This window comes from Trachemys scripta, chromosome 5 (assembly GCF_013100865.1).
Source record: "Trachemys scripta elegans isolate TJP31775 chromosome 5, CAS_Tse_1.0, whole genome shotgun sequence".
Classification (NCBI taxonomy): domain Eukaryota; kingdom Metazoa; phylum Chordata; order Testudines; family Emydidae; genus Trachemys; species Trachemys scripta.
Window position 1 is genome coordinate 138,768,313 of NC_048302.1, and position 13,125 is coordinate 138,781,437.

General features: G+C 55.1%; 1 protein-coding gene across 1 annotated transcript in view; it reads left to right on the forward strand.

The window, feature by feature from the left end:
• Nucleotides 1–2,566: 2,566 nt before the first annotated feature.
• Nucleotides 2,567–13,125, forward strand: part of VPS16 (VPS16 core subunit of CORVET and HOPS complexes) — a gene marked incomplete at its 5' end in the record, with an annotated part of 28,148 nt that continues 17,589 nt past the window's right edge. The window contains 9 exon segments of the mRNA XM_034772346.1: nt 2,567–2,655; nt 4,547–4,644; nt 5,932–6,060; nt 7,271–7,415; nt 7,492–7,607; nt 7,864–7,986; nt 9,999–10,054; nt 10,500–10,589; nt 12,249–12,343. Coding sequence (XP_034628237.1) covers nt 2,567–2,655; nt 4,547–4,644; nt 5,932–6,060; nt 7,271–7,415; nt 7,492–7,607; nt 7,864–7,986; nt 9,999–10,054; nt 10,500–10,589; nt 12,249–12,343 — 941 coding nt within the window.

Below are 13,125 nucleotides of genomic sequence, written 5' to 3' on the forward strand. Positions count from 1 at the left end.
ATCCCCTCCCCCCCAAATGGCCCTTTGTGAGACCTCCCCAGCCACACCCTCCCCTGCACTTTCTCCTTCCCAGCATGGCCCTCAATTGTCCCCTAAACACCCTGTATTGCTGAGCCCCGAGCCCCGAAGATGCTGGTGCTGCCCCTTTTCCGCAACCAGTGGCACCAGTCACTGGTGGAGACGGGATACTGGAGTGGTTGGCCCACAGGTCCAGTCTGGCAATACCTACGCCCCTAGGAGCGAGACTGGGCAGCAGTGGTTCTGTGTGTGTTTGTGTTCAGCTCTCTCCATCTACAGTGACACCCGCCATTTGGTTCTGGGTGTTCCCATCTTCTGTGGCAGCAGGGCCAGGAAATGTGTCCAACCTTCGTACTAGTGCGGGGTTAATACATCCTGCATAAAGGAGCTGCGTGTCCCTGTACGCCCCCCACCCCCTCCAATCAGCCAGGATACCCTGGGAATTGTATTCGCTTTGCAAAGGGGTTTTTTTTTTTCGCTTTTAGCTTCAGGGAGACACTTGTGGGGTCAAAATAATATGATCTATGGTGGTCTCTTGGGAATCTCTGAGAACTACAATAATAATAGATTCATATATTTTAAGACTTAAGGCCTGTGTCTTTGTAATCTCCAGCCCTACCCTGTTGCAGTCAGAGGATTTTGTAACAGTATGTACACAGGACTCATTTCACTGCCAGTGAAATGCAGCTGCCTCCGCGCGGGAACCTGACAGCTCATGAACGATCCAGAGTAACACTACAGAGTAGTTCAGAGCCAGGAGTGAACACAATCCCATAGCCCAGTGGCGCTCACACTTTGTTTCACTGCTGACCCCTTTCACAGAGTAAGCCTCTGAGTGTGACACCCCTGCCCCCAAATAAATTAAAAACACTTGTTATATATTTAACACCATTATAAATGCTGCCGGTAAAGCATGCGCACCCCCCCCATGTTATAGCCTCGTGACCCCTGAGGGGTCCTGACCCCCAGTTTGAGAACCCCTGGCATAGCCTGTTCAAAATGCAGAGGGAATTGAGGGAGGCTGAATGAAGTTACCCAGACTGGAATTTAATCATAACACTGGGTCTTAACCCTTTTACGTCAGGTGTTGGATTTTCCTTGGATGATTTGTCTGCAGCTGATCAATAAGGTACTCCAATTACGACAATAACCGCAGCTGTCAGCTGAGGTAGGAAAGGAGGGAGAAGGTCTCCTGGCACTGAAGTTGCAGGTTATGCCTAGAAGGGACCAGGGGAAGAGTTCTCAACCACTGACCAGACTGGCATCATCAGACCAGTGGGGCAGCCTGTAGATCCCCTCCCTAAGATCCCTCCCGTCTCCTCACCCAAGCCCTGAAAGCTCTTTGCTGGGGTGAGAGGAAAGAGGTCAGAGAGGCCTGGCTCAGACTGGTAAATACCAGCCCTGACAGAGCCGCTGGTAAATAACGGATACCAGGGTAATGGTTTGAATCCTGAGTGTTGTGTGAACCTTGTTGTGGAAAAAGTCACCCACGCATTGATTTTAGTTCAGACTCAAACCTGAGGCCAGTTTATTGCAGTACATACCAACGCGTTGGGGATAGCAATGAGAAACTGCTCCCCCAAACAGAGTTCACAGGCTCCTTTTATTCTTACAAACCACACACATGTTACAAGTTAGACATCATTTACGAAAAATAAAGGGTTAGGGTCTGCTCCCTTTCCCGGCAACTTCCCCCTTTATTTTCCGAGAATTGGGTGCATATTGGGTGGAGGGCTTCTCAAGAAGCCTGATGCGGTCAAAACTTGGCACTGGTTAGGGTACATTCTCGGTAGGGTGCATGTTAGTTTTCCGGGGTGTTACCGATAGTGCACCGAGGGGGGCGGGGTTACTGGGCACCAAAAAGAGAGACGCAATTGGCTAGTTTTGCATTTAGCTAGAAATTCGGGGTGATCACAGAGCACCCAGAAGGAACCATGATTGGCTACCTTGCATTTAGCTGGAATCATGGGGGGAGGGGCCACAGATCACCCAAAGGAGAAGCTGCATTTAGTCAGTTTGCATGCAGCTGAAGTTACCTATTGGTTCACACAAGCGGTTATTATATTTCACCAGCCATGAACATATTTCATTAGTTCTGCTGCTGGGGTTTTCATTCTTTCCCTCCTTGGCCTCCCTCCCTCCTCTGGTCATGACCCTTGACCGAGACTGGCAGAGAACATGACACTTAGTTTGGTTCAGGGTTGTGGCCTGCAGGGCGGGCCTATATGACGAGTCTTCGCCGATGTTCAGATCGGTGCAAGGGAGGCCAGCCAGGCCTATTCCCTCACAACCTGCTGAGCGGTGCTGAAGGCAGGGTGCTGCTCTGTGGAGCCCCTATCTGTCTCCATTGTTAGTTACCCTCCTGGTCTGTCATCCTGTGCCGTAGAGGTCATCAGGGCGCCCTGCGAGTGCAGGGGGCTGCCGGCATGGAGTTTATAGCAGGGTTGGGCCTTGCCGAAGGAATGGCTCTGGAGCTGACTGGGAAGGAAGAGCGAGTGATCGCTCTCAGGTCCCTAACTTCTCCTCTCGTTTGTTTGCTTTGCTGCAGGAAGTTTGAATTGTACAGCATGGCATGGAACCTGAAGGAGGATCTGCGGGATTGCCTGGTGGCTGCTGCACCTTATGGGGGCCCCATTGGTACGGCCAGGACAAGCAACCTCTCCTAATGGAGGGAGGGTTGTGGTGTGGGTTGTGTGACCTTTGATGTTCTCATTCTCCAAAAGCTGCTAGCTCTGCTCCAGGCCAGGGTGGGGGCTCAGTTTGCAGCAGGTCCATTTGGATCCTGAGGTGCCAGTTTGTCTTCCTGGCCACACGTGTCCCTGTCTCCCCAGGGCAAATAGCTCCAGGACTAGAGCTTTAAAGCAGGACACATTGATTTCAACCAAAGGGATTGAAATCACTGATTGTAATCATGGTTTAAATCAGCCAGCAGGAAACCTTGATTTAAATCATCCATTTGAATCATATATTGCATTTGTACTTTCTAGTTATTTTCTTAAAATAAAGATTGATTCTCATTGGTCGGTCATCATTTAAATATGTAGATTTCCAACTAAGTTTAGCCTTTACCCTGAACTTCAAGCTGCTTTTTGCTAACCAAGAGGCTACACTATATCGATATGCATTTAATTAAGCAATTATATTTATTCATATTCTTAATTATGTTTTTTATGATGATGGAAAATGGTGACTGATGCATTTCTTATTTACTAGATGGTTAATTTTTTATTGTGATTTGGCTTAAGCTTTATTTGGATGGAAATTCAAATTCAATTAAAATGCACAAAACCAGCATTTCATTTTTATTTAAGTAAGTAAAAATACCTTAAATGTGCTGTATACATAAGAAAAAAGTATCAAAGTTCATCAAAACACATTTTGCATTTAAACATGATTTATTAAACAATAATAGGGATTGTGTCCATAGCGTCTGTTTGCCAGAAGCTGGGAATGGGTGACGGGATGATTCACTTGATGATTCCCTGTTCTGTTCATTCCCTCTGGGGCTCCTGCATTGGTCACAGTTGGAAGACCAGATACTGGGCTAGACAGACCTTTGGTCTCACCCAATATGGCCGTTCTTATGTTATGTTCTTATTAAACAAAGGAAGTAAGTATTATCGTATCTTAGTGAATGGAACTGATTGTTTCTGGTTACCAACTCCTTCGGGATTTTAGAACTAGTAGATTTCATCCTCTCACACCTTGTTTTCTTCGTAGATTGGAAGAGGAAAACAAGCTTTCCTGCTTTTCCAACATCCATTTGGTTTCTTTGAATGAACTAGTCATTGAACTGGACTAGTTGAATAAACTGAATTGAAGAAAACATTCTCTGCACCTGCTGTCAAAAGCCGGTTTAGCACTTCAGCAAACATTAGTTCCCAGTGCTTAGCCAGTGACTATACGAGTTCCGTGCTTTGACTTTCTTAAAAACCTCAGCAGCAAACATACTACTTAATATTGTTTTTTGTATTTCATTTATTTTTATAGAGTGTAGTAAGTTTAGGCCTTAGTATAGGTTGTCAGTTCAAATTTAAGATTAAATAGGATGCACTTTTAAAAATAAACCTGCATTTAATTTTTTATTTTTTTATTTATTTATTTATTTTTTAAGAAAATCATTGATTTTCCCCCCCCCCCCTTTCACCCTGCTTTAAAGTGACCCTCTGCTAGAGTCTCGGTTGGGAAGAGGTTATTCTATGCCAGCCTTTGTGCAGAGTGCGTCTCCGCTAGACTTCTCACATCTTCCTCTGCAGCCAAACCCCGCTGCACAGGAGCTAATGGGGAGAACCAGGAAGGGAAACTGACCAGACTAGGGACATTGTCTGAGCGGAACTGAGGGGCAAGGAAGGATTATGTAAATTCGATGTGGGAAATGGTGAGCTGCTCACCCGTGATGCAGGGGAGGAGGCTGAGCCTTGTCCCACTGCAGTCCTGGGGAGCACGGGGCCTTTTGACGGTCTCCCAAGAGCAGGGTGGTTTGGGTTTGGGTTCCCTTTGTTGTTTCACTGCAGATTGTCTCTTGCAGCTTTGCTGAAGAATAACTTCAGGAAAGAGAAGTCACCTGGTTCCCGACCGCTGCTGGAGATCTACTCGGCCTCGGGCGTTCCCCTGGCCAGCGTTCTGGTGAGTTCCTAGCTCGGTGTGGCCAGCTAGTGCCAACTCCCTGTGGGCCTATCCTACTGGTAGCACCAGGACGCAGGCGATATCCTTTTAGCTCCACCATGTTCATAGAATCATAAAAGATCAGGGTTGGAAGGGACCTCAGGAGGTATCTAGTCCAACCCCCTGCTCAAAGCAGGACAAGCCCCCAACTAACTCACTTTTATTTCCTTCCCGTGTGTCCCTCTGAGGTGTCTTCAGGAGCTTGGAACTGATTGGCTGCGTCTGGGGCGGGAAGTCTGGAGCACAGGGCTTCCTAGGCTGCACGGAAGCAGTGACGTGTGTTGTGGTATGCCGCCTCCAGCAGTGGGCAAGGCCCAGTGCTTCAGATGCCAGTCTGACAGTGGCCTATGGGAGGAGGGGCTGGACACAGCCCGCCGACCCTGGCAGCAGTCAGGAGACGTCCTGAAGCAGGAGGGTGGATTATCCAAATTTTAGCCATTATTTATTTCCAGTGAAGCCCACAATGCACTCCTTACCAAACAGGCTCGGGCCCTGCCCCCAGGAGCTTGCAGCTGGGGTGGACTAGGGCTTCCGAGATCATGTCTCTGCCACTGCCTTCCTGTGAGGCCTTGGGCTAGTCATTTAGCGTCACAGTGCCTCGCTCCCCCATCATCTGGTCTGTGTTGATTTTAACGCTCTGGGGCAGGGGCTGTCTCTGACTGTGTGCACAGTGGGGCCCCAATCTCAACTCGATCCCCTTCTGTAACAATGAATGAATACCGCAGCCTGGGGGAGCCAGAGCTAGTGCCCAGGGTCTGCGTGTGAGCAGCGAGGGAGGTGGTGGTACCAGCAGCGACAGAGGCGGTGACATGGGGAGGGCATGCCCGTGGGACATTGACCTCCTGGAGGAGACAGACTGAGTTGGAGGCGGAGAGGCTGGGAAAGGAGGGACAGGTCAGCAGCAGAAGGACGCACTTGAAGCTGCATAGGGGGCAATATGGGGAGAAAGGAGGGAGTCTGTGGGACCCCATGGAGATGGGGATCAGCTGGAGGGGGAGGAGGAGAACCAGGGCAGGGTGGAGTCGTGAAAGGCCAGGGACAGCCAGGTGCCAAGGAGGAGGGCCTGATGGCTGGGGTTGGAGCAGTAGAGGCTGGAGGCCCAGAGAGGTGGCTTGTGGCTCCAGCTCTGCTGTGCTGGCTGGTGTGAATTCCGCAGGGTAGTTACAGGGGTTTCCTGTCGCTGTATGAAAGTGACCCCTCCGGGCAGCGGGACTGATGTGCGGGGCGTGGTTCTGTCCTTCCCCGCAGTGGAAGAGCGGCCAGGTGGTGCAGCTGGGTTGGACTGCCAGTGAGGATCTGCTCTGCATCCAGGAGGATGGCACCGTCCTCATCTACAACCTCTTCTGTGAATTCAAGCGACACTTCAGCATGGGCAACGTGAGTGCGGATGGCGCGGGCTGGGTGGCTTCGTTAGTGGAGGGAGGCTGGGCTGGGCTGGTATTTGGATCAAGAAAGTGAGAACCAGGACTTCTGGGTTCTCTTCCCTGCTGTAGTCGGGAGTAGGGGCTGGGAACGGGGGTTCTGGGAGCCCTGGACTCCTGGGTTCTATTCCCATCTGTGGGAGGGACTGTGTAATTTGGTGGTTAGAGCATGGAGCCATGAGCAGGACTCCTGGGTTCTCTTTCTTTATCTGCCATTAATTGCTGCGTGACCTGGAACAAATTCGTTCCACTTGGGACTTCGTTCTCCTTTTCGGAGCTGAGGAGTCATGGGCCGGGCCTGGTCTGGCTCCCAGGGGATGATGTGAGGCTGACTCCGTCGCTGTGTGTACCGTGCTTTGACCCCCGAAAGGCGCTGGCGGGGGCAGAGGGGAGGGGACTGTGTACCGCTTGCCAACAAACTGGCACATTACACGCCTTTGACTGCGCTGGGGATGGTGAGGCTCCCAAATCCATCCTTGGCCTGGGTCCACGCATGAGTCACTGCCTGGGCCCTGGGAGGGGGCAGCCAGGAAGGCTGTCACTAGGGCTGCGAACTGGCCTGAGGGACCCCGGAAGAGCTGTCAGCAGGTTAGGGCCCCGCTCATCTCAGAACATCCTTTTAATGGAGGCGTGAGCTGTGCGCGATTTCAGGTTGGCTGGGACGGCAGGTGTCCCTTGGGCAGAGCTCCCGCTGAGCCTTTCCGGAGGAGACAGGGCGGAGCTGGGCTCACGTACGAGCTGGAAATGCGGTTGTGCAAATGGCATCTCTGCCGTGCTTCTCAGGAGCCCTGCCGGTGCCGGGAGTCCGGGGTCCCTGCTGGTGCCGGGGTCTCACCCGGGCGCTGGGCTCTCCCTGCCTCTTGCACCATGGCTACAGTACCGGGGGGTTAGCTGACAACCGCGGCAAAGAGGCCTGAGGCCTTGTATCGCCGGCTCAGCCACCCCCAACAGGCTGGTCGGAGCGAGAACTAGCTAGCGGCAGTGCGGGCTGTGGCTGTGACTCGGAGCCATGTGGTAGAGCGAGAAGGGGCTGCCCCAGGCCCTCATCCGGCCGTGTCCATAGTTCAGGGTCTCATTCTCTGGCCCCCCGCTGGCGATCCCATGCTCTCCCCAGTCTCTGTGGCGCTCCCTGGGCCATGCCCCTGTCTCTCTGTCTCGTGGCTCAGGAGGTCCTGCAGAACCACGTGCGGGAGGCGAAGGTTTTCCACACGGAGTACGGCACGGGCGTGGCCATCCTCACCGGAGCGCACCGCTTCTCCCTCACCACTAACATCGACGACCTCAAGCTGCGCAGGATGCCAGAGGTACCAGGTACGCCACCCCTGCCCCCGCCCTTTCCTTTGGGGCTGGGCAAGGGGCCTGACCACCTGTGTCTGCCCTCCGGCAGGTCTGCAGAAGCTCCCCTCCTGCTGGGCCGTCCTGTCCCAGGACAGAGTGACCATCATCTTGTTAGCCATTGGCCAGGACCTGTACCTCCTGGACAACACGTCCTGCTCTGTGGTGGTGAGTGAGTGAGCAACGGAGAAGCAATCACTGGTGGGAGGGGCCAGATCCAGACCTGGAGACCAAAGGCCTCTACCTCCCCTCACAGCTGGTAAACCCTGCGCTTGCCCTCGCCTTGTGTCCCTGGGGTGGCCCTGCCGCTGCTCACAAGCACCAGTGGTGTGTTCAGTGCCAATCCCCCCAACCTGCGCCCTGCTGAGCTGCTGCTGTGTCTCTGTCCCTTTATCACCTCTGTCTTGTTCTCCCTGCATTGTAGACTCCACCTGGCATCAGCCCCCACGCTGGCGCGTACGTGCAGATGGCAGTGTCCTTCAACTACTGCTACCTGGCCCTGTTCACCGACACGGGCTCTATCTGGATGGGGACGTCCTCCCTGAAGGTGAGTGCTGCCCCTCGGGTGCTGCCTGTCCATCACATAATGTTATGCAGACAAAACTACACAGGATCGGTTTAGGGGGCAAGACAAAGATGCCACGTTTATTATGATAACACAATTTGATTTATGACCAATATCTAATACCTATCCCCACACACCCATCAGATGCTCTGCAGCTGCTGTATAGTTACCAGTCCTGAACATGGCTTGGGTTCGTAGCTTGTGGCAGTAACTGGCCAGGAAAGCCGGGCACAAGGACGAGCTGGGTCTCTGTTGGGCATGCACCGATGCCCTTCCATGTTGGCAGCAGAATGTTACCCTTACCCTCCAAAGTCTCCCATCTCACCCATCCTTTTTGTAGGCTTTTGTTTGAATCAAGAGTCTATAGGTCTTGCTGTGTCACGCTGCCTCTGGGTTTGGTGATTGATCACCCGGCAATTGCAGACATGACTTTCAGCCTAGGACCGGGCTTTGATCTTCCTTCTATTGTACCTTTTCTTTTTAGGGTGGATTCTTCTTACTTTGTTAGGGCTCTTGTCTGCATCTTCAGCCGTTGGTGTTTGAACTCTATTTCATCAGGACAGGCTGGGGCTGGAGGTTGATTCCATCATCCATACATACCTCATTCACACATCTAAACTAAACTAATAAGATTACAGCAGGGTTTGCAAAAATGAGGGTTGCAGCAAACCCTTACAAAATGGAGTCAGCGTTTTAAAATGGGGTTTGAATTTACAATATGGCAAACAGTGAACAGAAGTTACAATACTGAAACAGGGCAAGTCTCAGTGATTTAAGCAGGAATTGGATTGAGAGTGAAATTTACAAAGGCAGCTGACTGAACAGCTATGGCTCTTAACAAGAATCTTAATTGTCAATTAGCCAGTTACTAGGGTAACCGGTTTTATGAATGAATGTTTCATTCATAAAACTTTACTTATGAAGTTACATTAATAAAGTGAACAATTAAAAACAATTTCATTCATCGGTTCTACATTGCCGGCCACTAAGCTGGGGGAGGCCGTGGCTGCAGTCTGCTCTCGTGAGTCCCCGGAGCCTGTGGTGCAAGCAGCTGGGTCTGAGACAGCCTCAGTGAATCATGGAATCTCAGGGTTGGAAGGGACCTCAGGAGGTTCTAGTCCAACCCCCTGCTCAAAGCAGGACCAATTCCCAACTAAATCATCCCAGCCAGGGCTTTGTCAAGCCTGACCTTAAAAACCTCCAAGGAAGGAGATTCCACCACCTCCCTAGGTAACCCATTCCAGTGCTTCACCACCCTCCTAGTGAAATAGTGTTTCCTAATATCCAACCTGGACCTCCCCCACTGCAACTTGAGACCATTGCTCCTTGTTCTGTCATCTGCCACCACTGAGAACAGCCGAGCTCCATCCTCTTTGGAACCCCCCTTCAGGTAGTTGAAGGCTGCTATCAAATCCCCCCTCATTCTTCTCTTCTGGAGACTAAACAATCCCAGTTCCCTCAGCCTCTCCTCATAAGTCATGTGCTCCAGACCCCTAATCATTTTTGTTGCCCTCCGTTGGACTCTTTCCAATTTCTCCACATCCTTCTTGTAGTGTGGGGCCCAAAACTGGACACAGTATTCCAGATGAGGCCTCACCAATGTTGAATAGAGGGGAACGATCACGTCCCTCGATCTGTTGGCAATGCCCCTAGTTATACAGCCCAAAATGCCATTAGCCTTCTTGGCAACAAGAGCACACTGTTGACTCATCTCCAGTGGTGCAATGCTGGCTGGGGATTGCCCAGTTTTGAGCTCTTGGCTCAAGCAGATGGAGCAGAGCCGTACCCTGGTCTCTGTGTGGACGTGGCGCTGGTGTTCCTGGGGGCGCAGACAGCACCGCGGTGCTAGTGACCAGCTCAGTGCGGCACGTGGTGCTGGGAAGGTTCCTACACCTGCCCTAGCGGAGGATCCTGATGTCCCCGTCTGAGCAGAGCCTGCGCTCCTCTTACCTCCCAGCCGGACGTCCCTGTAAATCGCGTCTCTTCCCCTGCAGGAGAAGCTGGGTGAATTCAGCTGCGATTTCCGCACTCCGCCCAGACAGATGGTTTGGTAAGTGGGGCTCTTGTTTTGTTCTGGAATGGGGCATCTCCCCCCCCAAGCTGTCTGGGCCCCCTTCCTCTGGGGCGCTGGCCTGGAGCGGGTACTTCGCCAGCGGCTGTGTGGCTCCAGGAGGGCACCGATGCTGCCGTGGGCTGAGTGTGACTCTGGGAGGCTGGCGGGAGGTTTGGGAACATCTGCGGAGTGGCAGGAGCGGGCTGCAGCCGGCTGGGAGTTTGGCTGAGAGGGGCTGTGTGGAGGGAGGCTGGTGGGGAGGTTTGGGAACGTCCCTGCAGCAGGCNGGCTGTGTGGAGGGAGGCTGGCGGGAGGTTTGGGAACGTCTGCGGAGCGGCAGGAGCGGGCTGCTGCAGGCCGGGGAGTTTGGCTGAGGGGCTGTGGCGCTGGGCACAGCCTCACTCCAGTGTGTCCTAAGGGAACAGCCGTCTCGTTGCGACAGGTGCACGCGCCCCCGGAGCAAGCAGCGGGCAGTGGTGGTGGCGTGGGATCGCCGGCTCCTGGTGGCTGGGAAGTCCAAGGAGTGTATTCAGTATCCTTTGGAGCGGGGCAGCAGGGCAGATCCTGGGGTGTCGAGGCAGGAAGTGCTCGGGGGGCTGAGAAGCACCTTGGGGCCTCAGCCCGATTCCCCGGGGGCTGCTGTGGGACCGTTGCCTCTGTTACGTTTTCGATGCTTTGCCATTTCCCTCTGGCACAGCCCCGGCAGCGCTCCCTATCAGGAGCCTGATCATCCTGTTACTTCCATTCCTCCTACCCCTACATCTACCGTCTTGCCCCCCCCCAGCGCAGCCCCCTCCCCCATGCAGTGATTAGCTCCTCAGAGCTCCCAGATGGTGTCACGTGCCCTCAGTCCCTGGGCAGCCCAGCTGGGTGTGACGACAGAGGCTCCTTCCTCCCACCTTTGCTCGGGCATCTGCCACTCTGCTCCCCGCTGCTCCCTTCCCTTTTCTGAATGCTCCAGGCCTCGCTGTCTCTGCTAAGGACAGAACTGCCCCGCTAGGGACGGGCTGCTGCTCCCCCATGTGACGTCTTTGCACAGACGCGCCAAATCCCACTGGCCCCTCTGCCCCCGGCTCGCACTGCTAACTCCTGTCTGGCCTGCCGCCCTCCCTTTGGCTGCCATTGTGGGTTCCTCCCTTCCGCCGTGCGCTGGTCCCAGGGCAGCCTGCCTCATGCTCCTCCAAGGGGAATCTCTGCTTCTAGCCTGACTCCGTTTCCCTCTCCTCATTCAGCGTATACGGCCTTGGGAGTGAGTCTGGCCCTGTGATCGGCCTTGGTCAGGCTCTTAGTCATTCCTGAACTGCAGTTCTTGTTCTGAGTCAGAGATGTGAGTCGAGGGACCCCTGGGGGGTAGAGCGTGGGATTGGGAGCCAGGAGATCTGGATTTGTGCCTGCCTCTGCCACTGACTGGGGCTTGTCAGAACGCAGGAGCTGCCAGACGGGCTCAGCCCCGGGGCCTGATGTGACCCCACCAGCTGCCCCAGAGGAAGGTATAAGAACCTTGCCGTAGCCAATGGGTGGAGGGGGGACGTCATTGGGCCCCCACAAACAGGGCCGGCTCCAGGCACCAGCCTGGCAAGCAGGTGCTTGGGGCGGCTGCTCCGGAGAGGGGCGGCACGTCCAGCTATTCGGCCGCAATTCGGCGGACGGTCCCTCACTCCCGCTTGGAGCGAAGACCTCCCGCCGAATTGCCGCTGCAGATCGCGATTGCAGCTTTTTTTTTTTTTTTTTGGCTGCTTGGGGTGGCCAAAACCCTGGAGCCGGCCCTGCCCACAAAAGTCTCCTCCTGATCCCTAATAGGTGGAGATCAGCTGAGTCCTGTGAGCCGCAGCTTGGTCTCCTGTCCCAGCGTGTTCCCATTAGCGATTACCACTCTGGAAAGACTCGGTCTCTCCACTGGGCCCCCCTTTGGCCCTCTCCCGAGCAGGGATAGCGCCGCAGCCTTGTGACTGGGCTCGGCTCAGTGGGATCGCCGGGCGGGGCGGGGCCGATCCTGGCGGGGAGGGGCGGGGCAGGCTCAGCGGGATCGCGGGGAGGGGCGGGGCTGGCTGGGCGGGATCGCCGGGTGGGGCGGGGCTGATCCGGGGGGGGAGGGGCGGGGCCGGCTGGGCGGGATCGCCGGGCCGGGCGGGGTGGGGCGGGGCTCCTGGAGGCATGTTGCGGAGCTGTGGACCCTTAGCGGAGAGCGTAGGTTCATTCTGGACGAGGATTCCTACCTGGTGCCGGAGCTGGACGGGGTGAGGATCTTCTCTCGTACCACGCATGAGTTCCTGCACGAAATCCCCGGTGAGCCTGCGGAGGTGGGGATTCGGTTGCTGTTGGACACGGATTTCCAGATTTCCAAACCCAATGGAGATCCAGGGAGGGAGGGAGAGGGCGGCAGCCTGAGACGCGGGCTCTGTTGGATGCCGGATTGCATGTCCTCGTCGTCCTTGGCAGCTGGCAGCCGGGACTCGCCCTGGGGGTCAGGGAGCTGATAATCGGGTAGAATGTCGAAAAACTCCCTTCCTCCCCCGCACAGCATGTGCAGCAACCCCTGTTCCTGGCTACTCCGGTCCTGGGCTTCTATGCAGCCCTGCCCATGCCCCTCAGTCCCAACCCCACCCCGCTATTCCAGGCCTGGTGCCCCTTCCCCACCCAGCCCTGCCCATGCCCCTCAGTCCCAACCCCACCCCGCTATTCCAGGCCTGGTGCCCCTTCCCCACCCAGCCCTGCCCATGCCCCTCAGTCCCAACCCCACCCCGCTATTCCAGGCCTGGTGCCCCTTCCCCACCCAGCCCTGCCCATGCCCCTCAGTCCCAACCCCACCCCGCTATTCCAGGCCTGGTGCCCCTTCCCCACCCAGCCCTGCCCATGCCCCTCAGTCCCAACCCCACCCCGCTATTCCAGGCCTGGTGCCCCTTCCCCACCCAGCCCTGCCCATGCCCCTCAGTCCCAACCCCACCCCGCTATTCCAGGCCTGGTGCCCCTTCCCCACCCAGCCCTGCCCATGCCCCTCAGTCCCAACCCCACCCCGCTATTCCAGGCCTGGTGCCCCTTCCCCACCCAGCCCTGCCCATGCCCCTCAG